General features: G+C 38.0%; 1 protein-coding gene across 1 annotated transcript; it reads right to left on the bottom strand.

The window, feature by feature from the left end:
- Nucleotides 1-155: 155 nt before the first annotated feature.
- On the bottom strand, nt 156-14434 carry LOC122020471. The gene is made up of 5 exons (XM_042578416.1): nt 14267-14434; nt 14086-14117; nt 12438-12629; nt 599-663; nt 156-506 (listed from the first exon to the last, which is right to left on the bottom strand). Exons 1-5 carry the CDS (start codon nt 14317-14319, stop codon nt 450-452), a joined length of 399 nt encoding a protein of 132 aa, XP_042434350.1. The 5' UTR covers nt 14320-14434; the 3' UTR covers nt 156-449.
- Between the last annotated feature and the right edge of the window lie 1249 nt (nt 14435-15683).

Raw genomic sequence — 15683 nt, 5'->3', positions numbered from 1 at the left:
ACGACTCATGAATCTCCAACTTCACTTCAATGCTTGTTTCTGTTTATGGAACTTCACTCCATACTGCAAAGAATGTGGCATATTACAGTGCGCTAGACCATCAGAGCAGGAACAAGAGCTATCTTCAAGTCATCCTACTGCAGTAGAAGTGCACATCAACAACCAGAACACCGGGACATCTTAAATTTTCAATAAAGCTCCTATTACAACGAGTAGCAACAGTATAACAAATCGGAAACGCAATAGGATCATTCCATATTGACTGCAGGCAAGCCAAGCGTGTGACAACATCGAAGGGCATTGCAACGCTCATCTCCATCTAGTTCTATGAAAATAACCTGAATTAGGTTTAGTATGCATACGAGCATAATTCCATACAAATTCTATGTCGCAGTTTCATGACACTAATTCAAATGAGGTTCTTTGAAAATAAAATTCCCGGTGACAGATCACGCACTAGTATTAGTTCTTTGGATCTTGCGTTGTAATTCTCCAAGAAAGTCCATCTGCTCATATGATACAATGAGACGATGTAATGAAATTTAAAAACATAGTATGAATCGACGAGATGGAGCAGGATAAGAACTTAATTTCATGCCTGTTGGGGAAGCTTGGAGTGAACCCAGGACGATCCACTGGCTCCCGAGTACACAACTGGCTTTTCTGTAAAAGAAACAAAAGTGGATGGATAAAGAAAAATAGAAAATAAGTTGATGTAAACAAAAGAATAATTGTTCCTTTTGTTTACATCCATTCAATCAGTATGAGAATCAATGAACAAAATGTTCAAAGTTCACTTGTAGGACAAAATGTTCCAATGAAGGTAACAAACAGAAATCAAGTTGTTGAAAATTTAAAGTACGTCTCAGGGGTGATTCCATCAGGCAATGAAATTTGAGAAGAAACGAGAAGCAAGCAAATTTCAGGAAGGAAACAGTCCATAATTCTGATACGATGATGTTAAGTTAAAAATTATAATAGCGTTCTCTGAAATCATACTTGGAATAGAAAGTTCACATGAGCAATAGTGGCAGGTCAAGAACAAGATTATGAGTTAAGTAACAAAGAATCTAGGCCAACAACCATAAATTTAAAGATAAACCAAGCAAAAAAAAAAAAAAAAATTGAAGCAGGACTACTCTTCTTTTACCTGGTTACCTTGACGGGCATATAGAACACTGAGCATAAAACATTGTAGCATAAAACATGAACTATATTCAAGTAGTCATAAAAACCAAATAAGCATGTGACTCACCAAGTACATCAGTGGATGGATCATCCAATAGATGCACTACAACCTCGAAACTATAAAATTGATACTGCACTTCACATAGAAATTACCTTTAGCATCATTAGTGTATAAGATCACTATCTTTTGTTTGTGCAGAAAGAAATTGACGAGGACCCATTAAAAGAAATAGCAAAAACAAAAAGGCGGCCTTTATTTGTAAAATCGTAAAAAAGGCACCCTGATTTTACTTTTTGTCAAAGGGTCAACTATAGTAGTTCATTATAACCTCTTTATCCCAACTTATTGAAAAGTGAGCAGTCTGATTGAATGCCAATATATGTCAATATTCACTTTCCAACCAAGTTGGCGCAGATGGAGTTAGGAAGATTTTTACCTCCAAATTAGCAAAAGTAAACAGTTGCATATTCAAATGTAAATTACAATATATACTTGTTCAATTAAAGTGTGAATGCTCTTTTGTAATAAATCTAGAGTTACAAAAATAATTTGAATGACATTTGTTTCAAATTAGAACAGTAAATAATTTCAGAACTATTCACTCTTTCAACCTTCAGGAAAAGAGGGGTGTATGGGTTGTTAGTTAGAGCCCTAGAGCCAATCATTTGATGATTGTATGGACTCATGTATATAATATTCATGTATATATATTAAGACATTTGGTTTTTGGTTATTATGCTTATTTGTATTAGTGCCAGATAAAATAAGTATAGTAACGTCCTAAAGTAGAAAGGTTCTTACCTATATCAATCGATTGGTTGAATCGATAGTGAGATGATATAGGGAACACTATTCTAAATCATTCCTAGTCGAGTATTAACATTCAGGGACAATGTTAATACAATAAAACTAGCATGTAGGTCAGCTCGATGACTTGATCTCACAAGTCATGGATATAGAGATATCAAGCTGACACATGGGTATGCATTAGAGAATGTATACTGAATGATCCGCCATGAAAAAGTATCATGGATCGTTATATGAATGTCATATACTTTCTCATGTGGCTATTAGTATGACTTAATCCTTTGACCTGAAGTCACCATGGATCCCTACATAAAGAGTTATGTACTTTGGTTTCGTCAAACGTCACCCGTAACTGGGTGGACTATAAAGGCGATTACTGGGTATATAACGAATTATGTAGAGGGATGTGAGTGATGTAGATGGGATCTATCCCTCCCATATGATGGGAGCGACATCGGTATTCTTGATAGAGTTAGACCACGAAGTGCATGGTCATGCCCAAATGAGTCAACATTAGATGTTGAGCTCATTTGATCGAGTGAGTCTACTTGGAGTTCAAGATTTAGATTGATTAGAGGATGACACGGTCTATGTCTCACATTGATCAATCTAGATGTCTAGGATAGAAGGACAATGTCACATATTTTGTGAGGAGTCACAATTGGTAATCACAAGGTGATGTCGGATCTCGACATTCTTGTAACTTGGGTTGTAATGATGTGTTCCTAGATACCGCTCATTACTTATGCTCCTAAATGGGTTTAGGGCATTGCCAACGTTACAAGAACCTATAGGATCACACACTAAGGACAATTAGATGGAGATTTGGTTCATATGATGAACCAAGAGGATTAGATTCATTTGATGAATCATATTGGATTAAGAGTAATCCAAATTGGGCTAATTGAGTTAGACTCAAGTTGATTCATGTATTCAATGAGTCTAATTTAGATTATGACTCATTAAATCAACTTAATTTAATGAATTAGATTCATTATATTAAGTTGGCTTGAATCATATGGTTGGATTAGATCAACCATGAGAGAGATTTGATCAAGTTTGACTTGATTTGAGAGGAAGAGAAAAAGTCATGTTTGACTTGATTTTTTTTGCCACATCACTAGTGAGTTGGCAAGATGTGGACCAATAGGATTGCTCCACATCATCAATGTGTGTCACCTCATGGAGGTTACAAGCCTCAATAGCATTTAATGTGGCCGGCCCACATTAAATGAGGAGGTTACACTTGTTGCCATGTCATTTAGTGAGGTGGAAAGATGTGGACCAATAGTGTTGATCCACATCATCCTAGAGTGCCACCTCATGGGGGTTACAACTCTTAATGGTCTCCACATTAATTGGAATTAATGTGGGGGTTACACCTCCTAGAGTGGCCGGCCACTTGATGGCTAAGGGGTTGTTTTGAATTTCCTCTCATTGATTTTTCACTCTTCTTCTCCCTTGGGTGCTCTCTCTTCTCCTTCTCCCATTCCTTGGCCGAACACTCCATTGGTGCTAGCACACCTTGTGTTTTGGTCATCTCCTTCTACTTGTGTCCGTGTGGATACATATAGAGGTTGTCTATTTTGACAACTAGAGATCAGGCGACATCTTGGACAAGCGGGAACGCGAAGGGCTTCGCTACAAGGGTAATGATCTTAACTTTAGTGTAGATCTAAAGGTTTTACAAACTCGTACAAGAAAAAGATTTTTCGAAAAATTTTGTTTACGAATCTTTGCACGAGATCCATGGCTTTGGGTGACTCGGGGTTTCCGCGATGCGAAAAAGCGGTTTTCGCGGCCCGACGAACCCAACAGTGGTATCAGAGCCACGTGCAAAGACTTGTACGAGTTCGTTTGTATTTTTATGAAAAATATACCTTCTGTGATTTTCTGTAAAAATTAAGTTTTAGAGTTTTTATGAGTAATTTTCCGTGAAGCGAAGCACAAGTGTCTCGGCACTTGTAGGCTTGCCACTCGGAAAGTTTTCTTTAAACGGCCGTTTGCCCCAAATCCGTTTGGGACAGCGGGGTCGGGTGCCATTAGATCGCAAAGGAGCAACTCACGATGGTTAGATCGTGGGTAGGGGCATTGCCCCTAACCCCGAAAGGGAATTTGCTTCGCGATTGCACCCGAAATCGCTAAAATCGAACTCGCCGGGAAGATTTTTCCGAAACGGCAATGTCTCGACCCAAATCGTTTTGGGACAGCGGGTTTAGGCACTGTTGGATCGCATAGGAACCCTCGCGATGGTTAGATCGCGGGTAGGGGCGCTACCCCTGGGCCCCGCAAGGGGATCCGTTCCGCGATTGCGCCCGAAACCGCTAAATGGGACCGCCGGGAAATTTTACTCATAAAAATTGTAAAAATTATTTTAAAATTACAGAAAAATTATGAAAAATATATAATTTTGAATTATATATTAATTTGTGATAGTCATGGCCCAAAATACCCAATAAGATTGGATTTGTGTTGTAATTCATAATACGGCCTGTGTGCCGTCATATGATTGTGTGTTCTGTATTTTTTTTTTCTCACGGCCAGCGCGTCGTGCCTTTCTCTTATTCTGGTTGTAAATTAGATTTAGACTCGAATGTAACTCGAGTTTCAAATTGTAATGTATAAATTGGAGCGGTGGAGGGTCCACACGAGACGGAGTTCCGAGGCGGGCACGAGCAACACAAGGTGGTCAAAGGGAGGAGCTTGGAGAAGTTGTTGACCCTAGGTTGACCATTCGATCTTCTCATTGGCTTGAGAAGATCGTAGTAGGGCCATGACTAAATCACAAATAGATTAATTAATTAATTGTTATGTATCTGATGCATGTTTAATAATTAATTAATTAATTAGTGCCTTAACGATTAGATTAGATCTAAGTCGTGCACATGATGCACCCTTGCGATTAGATTAGATCTAAGTCGTGCACAAGATGCATCCTTCTCGATTAGATTAGATCTAGATCGAACCAACTCTAAATGCCTAACCGTGCCGTGATACCTATCACTACCTCGATCACATGTATTGTTGAATCTGCCAAAGCAGAGCAATACATATTATCTTGGTAGGGTACGGAGGGACAATCTTGGTCCCGCCTATCAACGCATGGGTGAATACAAACTCAATTAGATTGAGTATTCCTAGTTACTCGGTTGGATCGAGTCAACTATAGGCATTATTCCAACAGTTGGAAAGGGTAGGACAAATCACGTTTATATTAACTCTCGGGCGTATTAGCCAAAGCTAACTCGAGTTTTAATATAAATGCGGATATTGATTCTATAAACAAGAGTTGCATAGAGATGTAATTGGTAATCGTTACCTACCGATCATACTAAGCCTTGGGAGTATTAGCCAAAGCTAACTCAAGGGTTAGTATGATGTGGATCTTGTCCCACAAGAATTATTGTATTCAGTGGGAGCATCATTTAGTTAAAGGCCTAATTAAATGATTTTAAAAGAATATGATATTTATTTCTGCAAATTTTCTGTTGTAGATAACCATGACGTCAAACACGAATTCCTTCTCACATCGAGAAGGACAAGCTCAACGGAGCGAATTTCTGGACGGGAACTTGAGAATAGTTCTCACTCGGGAACGTAAACTATACGCTGGAGCAGCCCATTCGAGGCTCCTCCCGCCATCGCCAGTGGCCAGGGATGCTTACTGAAAGCATCGAGATGACGCATTAGATGTGTCCTCTAATGCTCGCGACCATGAACTCGGAGCTGAAGCAACACGAGTTGATGGGCGCTTACGATATGGTTGAGCATCTTCGCCAACTATATCGGGGACAAGCGAGGCATGAGAGATTTGAGATCTCTAAGGCCTTTCGCAAGATGTCGACAGGGCTCCTGTGAGGTCCTTATGTACTCAAGATGATTGGAGTGCATGAGAACCTACAAAGACTGGGTTCCCACTGGCCAAGAGCTTGATCTTGCAGGTCCTTGCGGATAGCTATAGTCAATTCGTTCTCAACTATAACAGCGAGCCACTGCCCGAGCTACTTAGTATGTTATGAACTACGAGATTAACCTTAAGAAGGTTAAGCCCATTCGATGGTCCAGCACGAGGCGAGCCCAAAGGTAAGGGAAAGTCCCAAACCGAGGCAAAGGCAAGCTAAGGAGGGTCGCCAGGATGCTACCTTGCTGCGGTCAAACCGGAAGAGGAACTGAGGTATACTTGGAGGATCTTAAGAAGAAGCGAGTGAGACTTCCGGTATATATGTTATAAAGTCAATCTATCTATTTCTACATCATGGGTATTAGATCTTGGATGTGCTTCTCACATTTATCTTGATGTCAGGCGCTGAGAAATAGCAGGACATTGGACCTACGAGTAGGCAATGGAGCACGGGTTGCTGCTGTTGCTGTAGGGATTTACTTTCTATCTCTGCCCTCTGGGCTTGTACTAGACTTAGTCGATTGTTGTTATGTGCCTGCATTAACTAAGAACATAGTTTCAGTTTCTTGTTTAGACAAGAAAGGATACTCTTTTATAATAAAAGACAAATGTTGTTCTGTTTATTTAAAAGATATGCTCTATTGTAGTGCACCTCTGATAAACGGACTCTACATTCTAGACCTTGAGATCCCTATCTATAACATTAGTACCAAGAGGTTCAAATCGAACGACTTGAACCAAACCTATCTCTGGCACTGTCGCTTAGGTCATATAAATGACAAGCGTTTATCCCAGCTCCATAAGGATGGTTTGCTGGACTCATTTGATTTTGAATCATATGAGATATGCGAGTCATGCCTACGAGGCAAGATGACCAAGACTCCCTTTAGTGGGCACAGCGAGAGAGCAACTGATTTGTTAGGACTCATACATAGTGATGTATGTGGCCCTTTCAATGTTGCTGCTAGAGGCGGTTATAGATACTTCATCACATTTACTGATGACTTCAGTAGATATGGTTATGTGTGCTTGATGACACGTAAGTCCAGATCCTTTGAAAGTTCAAGAATTCAAGAATGAAGTCGAGAACCGGCAAGAGTATTAAAATACTTGATCAGATCGAGGTGGTAAATACTTAAGCCGTGAGTTTCGTGACTATTTAGCCGAGTGTGGGATTCTATCCCAACTCACTCCTCCTGGAACACCACAGGTGAATGGTGTGTCCGAAAGGAGGAATCGTACCTTATTAGATATAGTGCGATCTATGATAAGTCACACGGATCTTCCGACATACCTCGGGGTTATGCCTAGACACGGCAACTTTCATTCTCAACCGAGTTCCATCCAAGACCGTGATAAAGACACCATATAGGATATGGACTGGGAGATGCCAGGTGTCTTCATGAGGATTTGGGGTTGTGAGGCTTACGTCGACGTCAAGTCTCGGATAAATTAGGACCCAATCCGACAAGTGCTATTTACCGGATATCCCGAGGAAACTAAGGGATATTACTTATACATTCCCAGTGTTGTGGCAAAGACGGGATCTTTCTAGAAAGGGACTTTGTTTCTAGAAAGACTAGTGGGAGAGCGTTCGATCTTGAAGAAGTTCGAGATGCGAACAATAGATGCCTTGATGGAAGTTGAGCTGGAACCCAAAGTGTTGTGGATGATGTTGTTCCACAAAGAGTTGAGGAACAACAACCAGTTCAAGTATACCTCTTGCAGGTCCGATAGGGTACGTCGTCAGACTGAGAGATACTCATTTCTCTTGTCGACCATGATGACATTGTGCTCATAGAGGATGAGCCTACCACCATGAAGCTGTGATGAGACAGATTCAGAAATGGCTAGAGGCCGTGAGTCGGAATCTTCGATCGATGATGCGATCAAGCAGTTTAGTTTCATCAAGAACGAAGATGAGCCTTGTCTACAAGAAGGTTGTAGAAAACATAGTTGTCTTCCTCATATTGTATGTGGATGACATACTACTCATTGGGAAGGACATCCCTATGCTTCAGTCCGTCAAGACCTGGCTAGGGAGTTGCTTCTCGATGAAGGACTTAGGTGAGGCATCCCGCATTCTTGGGATACGGATCTATAGAGATAGATCTAAGAGATTACTTGGCTCAAGTCGATCGTACATTGATGAGGTACTCTACGGTTTGCCGTACGAGAACTCGAAGGATTTGCCGATGTCACATGGCGTGAGTCTTCGAAGACTCGAGGTCCCTCTTCTAGAGAGGAGACCGCATGGATCAGATCCTTTATGCCTCAGCCATAGGATCGATCATGTACGCCATGTTATGTACTCGACCTGATGTCTCGTATGCTTTGAGTATGACTAGCAGATACCAGTCGGATCTAGGTGAAAGTCACTGGATAGCGGTCAAGAATATTCTTAAGTACTTAAGAAGGACTAAAGAATATTTCTTGATATATGGAGGCAATGATAAGCTAGCTGTAAAGGGTTACTGATGCTAGCTTCCGACCGATCAGGATGATTAAAGATCACAATCGAGGTTCGTGTTTTGCTTGAATGGTAGTGTTATGAGTGGCGAGTTCACAGCATTCTACAACGTTTCCATTTCATTCGAGAGATTATCGATAGAGGAGATATGAAGATTTGCAGAGTACCTACAGAGGCTAACATCGCAGATCCCTTGACCAAGGCTTTGGCACAGAGAAACGTGATGGTCACACTAGGTCATTAGGCCTTAGAGCCTATATTGATTGGCACTAGTGCTAGTGGAAGATTGTTAGTTAGAGCCCTAGAGCCAATCATTTGATGATTGTATGGACTCATGTATATCATATTCATGTATATATATTAAGGCATTTGGTTTTGGTTATTATGCTTATTTGTATTAGTGCCGATAAAATAAGTATAGTAACGTCCTAGAGTAGAAGGTTCTTACCTATATCAATCGATTGGTTGAATCGATAGTGAGATGATATAGGAACACTACTCTAAATCATTCCTAGTCGAGTATTAACATTCGGGGACAATGTTAATACAAGACTAGCATGTAGGTCGACTCGATGACTTGATCTCACTGAGTCGTGGATATAGAGATATCGTCGACACGTGGGTATCGTTAGAGAATATCTTGAATGACCCGCCGTGAGAAAGTATCGTGGATCGTTATATGAGTGTCATATACTTTCTCGTGGCTATTAGTATGACTATTAGTCCTTTGACTGAAGTCACCGTGGATCCCTACATAAGGAGTTATGTACTTTGGTTTCAAACGTCACCCGTAATCGGGTGGACTATAAAGGCGATTCTCGGGTATATAACGAATTATGTAGAGGACGTGAGTGATGTAGATGGGATCTATCCTCCCATATGACGGGAGGCGACATCGGTATTCTTGATAGAGTTAGACCACGAAGTCCGTGCCCAAATGAGTCGACATTAGATGTTGAGCTCGTTTGATCGAGTGAGTCTACTTGGAGTTGATTTAGATTGATTAGAGGATGACACGGCCTCGCATCGATCAATCTAGATGTCAGGATAGAAGGACGATGTCACATATTGTGAGGAGTCACAATTGGTAGTCACAAGGTGATGTCGGATCTCGACATTCTTGTAACTTGGGTAGTAATGATGTGTTGCTAGATACCGCTCATTACTTATGCTCCTAAATGGGTTTAGGACATTGCCAACGTTATGAGAACCTATAGGGTCACACACTAAGGACAATTAGATGGAGATTTGGTTCTGAACCAAGAGAATTAGATTCATTTGATGAATCATATTGGATTAAGAGTAATCCAAATTGGGCTAATTGAGTTGGACTCAAGTTGATTCATGTATTCAATGAGTCTAATTTAGATTATGACTCATTAAATCAACTTAATTTAATGAATTAGATTCATTATATTAAGTTGGCTTGAATCATATGGTTGGATTAGATCAACCATGAGAGAGATTTGATCAAGTTTGACTTGATTTGAGAGGAAGAGAAAAAGTCATGTTTGACTTGATTTTTTGCCACATCACTAGTGAGTTGGCAAGATGTGGACCAATAGGATTGCTCCACATCATCAATGTGTGCCACCTCATGGAGGTTACAAGCCTCCATAGCATTTAATGTGGCCGGCCCACATTAAATGAGGAGGTTACACTTGTTGCCATGTCATTTAGTGAGGTGGCAAGATGTGGACCAATAGTGTTGATCCACATCATCCTAGAGTGCCACCTCATGGGGGTTACAACTCTTAATGGTCTCCACATTAATTGGAATTAATGTGGGGGTTACACCTCCTAGAGTGGCCGGCCACTTGATGGCTAAGGGGTTGTTTTGAATTTCCTCTCATTGATTTTTCACTCTTCTTCTCCCTTGGGTGCTCTCTCTTCTCCTTCTCCCATTCCTTGGCCGAACACTCCATTGGTGCTAGCACACCTTGTGTTTTGGTCATCTCCTTCTACTTGTGTCCGTGTGGATACATATAGAGGTTGTCTACTTTGACAACTAGAGATCCGGCGACATCTTGGACAAGCGGGAACGCGAAGGGCTTCGCTACAAGGGTAATGATCTTAACTTTAGTGTAGATCTAAAGGTTTTACAAACTCGTACAAGAAAAAGGTTTTTCGAAAAATTTTGTTTACGAATCTTTGCACGAGATCCATGGCTTTGGGTGACTCGGGGTTTCCGCGACGCGAAAAAGCGGTTTTCGCGGCCCGACGAACCCAACATGGGTATATTACTACAAGTGGAGTGTCACGTTGATAATAATTAAAATAGGGGCACCCATTTGATAATTTTGAAAATAAAGAAACATCTTTTGATTTTTGCCCATAAAAAAACCACAAAATAAGAGTGAAGTATTTTTGTCACTGAGAAAACTAAGAAAAGTTATCTGCACAATACAGGAGTGAACTCCAAAAAAACATGCACCAACAGCAGACAGTGCTTCTGAAGAATTAAAGTCTTGGTTGAATAAGCAGAAATTATACAGAAGTTGCACTTGTGATGAAGATTGAATATAGCAAGTAGTTTCCAGAGGATAATGGCTCTAATATAATAGTCTTGCAAAGATCCAGATTGAAAATCGGAAGAAGCTAGTCAAGAATTATTTACACAAGGACAACAGTTCTTGAAAAATTAAGACTGGGCCATATGGCAAAAAAAGACAGAAAAAGCAATTACAAAGCAATATAACTGGTCTTATATAGAACTCCATAAGATTCATGTAGAACTTCTGATAGCTCAATACCTTGTTATTGAAAAATTGAAGAGGGAATATTGAGATTGCTATGAGTATTATTGAGAATTTGAGAATGGTGTGAATGGTCAATATGATATAACAAGCAGCTAAGGAGCACTATGATGACAAATAAAAGAAAAAGCTTAAAATAATATGGTCATGTTCATACATGAGTAATGCGATGTAGAGGTAAAAGATGTGAGAGATTCATCTCCACTTGACATAAATGAAAGTGATCTAAAAGACATAGGCACATATTGCTAGCCTTAATAAAGCTTTAATAAGATCCACGCAGTCATTCCCTCTATATTCCATCCTAGCAATAGGTGGTCTATGATAACCAAAGAAGGAATCTAGTTAAAAGATATATAGCAGTTTCATAAATTATAGCAAACCAGTGAATCAAGTAACCAGCTACAAGGTGTACTCTTAGGTTGTGTTGACATAGAAGGGACCAAGTTCGGTAAAATAGGAGAGGGAAATGCATGCTGAGACATCTACTTTCAAATTGGCCTGAAGCTTCTGGCCAATTTTGGGCTGAAGAAAGAGGGAATGGAGTGTCAATAAGATAAAAATACCCTCTTATTCAATTGATGATAGTTCATTTAGAGGCAGCCTAGGCATCATCACTCCCATTGCTATAAGCTTCATAATGCTGGACAACATCTAGGCCTGCGATGCATCTGACAATATGTCCATGAACTCAACCGTTCGTCAACGCTGCCATTGCTGCCTTAGCGACCCATCTACACATCTTGGCTGCAATGAGCCTCGCCTCAGACCCCCATGAGTAGCTACAGACTCCTTTCCAAAGTCGCAGCTTAGGTGAGAAGAGGAGGGAGGACAATTCCATTTAGAAGGATCAGGATTGACTCAAAGACAATCTCACAGATGTGGTTCTGTGATTTAGAGGTATATTTGTCAAATATATATATACAAGGATAATTAATTCTGCAAGCATTTAGGATCTAAGTGCATTGGAATGGAGGGAAGGTTGAATAAGTGGTATGCAAATGATATTTTTCATTAACATATTTTCCCTCTTCCTCATCTATGTAAACAACATTTAATCCATTCTCTCCAGGTGTCCCTCCTCCCCTCCCTTTCCTATCTTCAATCAGGATAAATCATATTATAAAGTAAGACCTTTGAACCACATAAAAAATTGAATTGCATAACCAGAGAAAGGTTATGGCATATTCTATTAACTAAGATGCGGTCAAGCCAATGGCACAATTACACTAATATAAAGTAAAGTTGATTGAAAAGAATTATGAAGAATTCTAATTTCTAATAAGTAAGAAAAACATGCAAATGCCTACTTACGTTCAGCTAAAAATTGCACAGCTTCACTGGATGAACACCTTTCTAGAGGTATTAACTTAGAACGAGTGTTTTCATTTGCAATATTACTGATGGGGATCTCTCCGCGCTCTACTGCAGTAAAGTTCCTAGGATAAGATGCATGATTCCTTTCAGCTTCAGATGCCTGTGAGTAATTAGGTTTATCATATCTATCTGTGCAAGACAAGAGCAGCCAATTAATCATCAAAATATAATAAATACAGACTACAGAGATATAGAATATTACCTATACAGGAAAGCAGTTAAGTAATATGCATGAAATTTTTTGCATAGCCAAATCATCTGGGGTTCATGTTTCCAAAGTGAGCAATTTATTTACAACAAAAAGATGAGAGATGATGAAAATTTTCTTTCAGATGAAATTGATTGGATATAACACCCAAATATTCTGATGTTTGCTTCCATATCTGCTCATTTTGTATATGAAGTGAAGGACTAAAAATCTAAATGGCATGTTAATTAATATGATTCAATTAATGCACTAGCATACTAATACTATTTTTCGTCATTCTAAGACATCCATACAAAGCAGGAATACTGCTAATATGCATTATGCTGAGAAGTGTAATCCATTAATTCAATCAGGCAATATTTCCTTTAAGCATATCAGCCTTAATGCAGGATATTCATTATTTAAACTTGGAAAACATTTGCTCTGAGAGAGAGAGAGAGAGAGAGAGAGAGTTTCACTCTTTTACTACTACTTTTTTTTTTTGAGTTCCTAGATGAAATTATTAAAGAAGAAAATTCAAATGGACATGTAGGGAAGGCATATTGGAAAATAAAGGTTGGTTTTAATTTAGAGACAAAATGAAGAAGCTTGCATGATTTTGAATTTTCCAGCATCTTATGATTTTTAATTGTTGATAACAGAAGGTGAATCCATCCGTCAATGCACAGGGGAGAAATAACTCATAATAAGAAACAGAAAAAATATTTTAAAAATCAATATTTAGTATGGTTATTAGTATTCATGACCTTTTCTACCCAAAATAACAATCCCCTTAGTGTGTATGATTGATCAAATTGATCTGGTACAAATCTAACTCCTAATGAATGGAGCATTATCAAAAATCTCTGAAGTCGTGCAAAAAAAATTAAACAAATAAATGTATTAACATAAAGAATAAATAGTTCTCAGATTCATGAGCATTGATTTGTAGTCACTGATCAACAAAGATCCAATAGAAAACCAGGAGCATTACAGGATTGCAATTGTTGGCACAAAATTTGCCAATGGAAGAAGAGTAAGCAGATATAATATGTTAGAGTAAAAGGAAAATTAGGTTATAATCCTTGAGAGTCTCCTCTACCCATGTTTATTATTAATATATGCAAAGTTTATGCTTTATTAATATACGCAAAGTTTTCTTCTTTACAGATTAGAAGGCATTTGTGCTAGAATTGAAACTAAAACATGAACATATCTAAAGGATCAAGGAGCCACAAATCCCGTGGTACCAGGAAAACGCTAAGACCCATATGCTCATCAATTGACATCCCACAAAAGCTAAATTTAAACGGCCATAAGTGCACCGGAAATGGTCAACACACTAAAGAACCAACAAATCTCAACTAAGGAAGGTGTAGAGTTAGAAAGGCACGATACCTCCAGACTTGCGCCGATTGAGGGATCGATTCCTGCAACACCAAGGAGCAAAAAACAATAATCAAGCAGGCATCAGGGGAACTCCCAGTGGCTAAAACGATAGGAAATTGAACGAACAGCAGTCAGGCGTCCCCGGATCGATCGATCGCATCAACAACCGAAGGAACGCGAAGCAACTGACCTGGAAGGAGGAGGTGCGAACCGCTTGGCGTTCTCAGGGTCGGTCTCCAGCATATTAGCCGAGAAAGCGAAGAGAAGCCGGCGATCGAGGGAGAGCGCGCGCGCACCACCCGCCCCCTTCCTCTCGCCCGGAGCGATGGCGACTCGATTGGAAAGGGGAAGCAAAATTAGGAGCCCATAAATAATTTAATGAAATAACTAAATTATTGGAACAATATGAAAAAGGGCTAGGAAATTTAAAAAAAAAAACTTCGAAATGTATTTATTTATATCAAATTTTTAAAAAATAATAATAATAATTGCAATAAGAAAATTATGCATTCACGCTTATAATCTACTTAAGAGTGACGACCTTAAAATATATATTTGCAAGAATTTTTTCAGATTGTTACTTAAGAATTTTTTTAAAAAAATTAGATACGCAAGTAAAAGATATTAGATTTCTAAATTATATGTGTACTTATCGATTTATCCTGATAGTCCGATGAAAAAATTTCTTGCGACTATGATATATTATCACAGTAATTATTTGAATTTATCAATTTTTTTTAAATGATCTTTTTTTCATTATAGAAGCATCTTTTATTAAAATTATTTTTTAATGTTTTTTAATCAAGTGCTCACCTTGGAATATCAAATTAAAATCGAATTAATAAAAATTAATAAATTAAAATTTTCTAATAGACAATTCTGATCAATTTTTTTTAATAAAAATCTAATAAATCGACAGTTAAAATATGACTAATTTAGTTTTCAACTGACTTAATTAAATTTTTAAAAAATTTAACTATTAATTAGAAATTTATATATTCACCTACTTAGGAATTTATTTATTTTGATTTATTTGAATAAGGGATTTTAAAATTAAAATGAATTGAATTAATCAATATAATTGATTTTTTTTAAAAAAAATAAAATTTTAAAATAACCAAATTAAAATTTTAAATTCAGTCCACTTGATCAATTTATTCTATTTACTGGAACTTGTATTCACCCCTAATTCCTCCTATAAAATGATATAGTTGCCTTTAAATACATTGTTTGACTAGTTTTGATTCTTTTACTGTCAATTTTAAGTTTAAACTTTGAACTAGCTAGGTGGATATGTTCAACAGTATTCATATTCATATTGTACCATTAAAATTTTTTAGCCGCTATAATTCATGTGAAATTATAGATATAAAATTATAATAGCTATGAAATTATATTTTACTCAAATTATAATTGTAAACTTATAACAATGTGAATTTATTGAAATAATTTTTTTAAAAAGTTTAATAAAATAACTGAATTATTGGAACAGGTAGAAAGGGCAAAAAATTCAAAAAAAAAAGAATTTATTTAAAAATGAATAACTTCCAAATTTATTTTATTTTTATTAATTTTAAAGAAAAAATAATATTTACAATAAAAAAATT

The sequence above is a fragment of the Zingiber officinale genome, chromosome 9A (genome assembly GCF_018446385.1).
Source record: "Zingiber officinale cultivar Zhangliang chromosome 9A, Zo_v1.1, whole genome shotgun sequence".
NCBI classification, from domain to species: Eukaryota; Viridiplantae; Streptophyta; class Magnoliopsida; order Zingiberales; family Zingiberaceae; genus Zingiber; species Zingiber officinale.
Note: the sequence above shows the minus strand (reverse complement) of the source record. Positions and strands in the feature narration are given on the sequence as shown.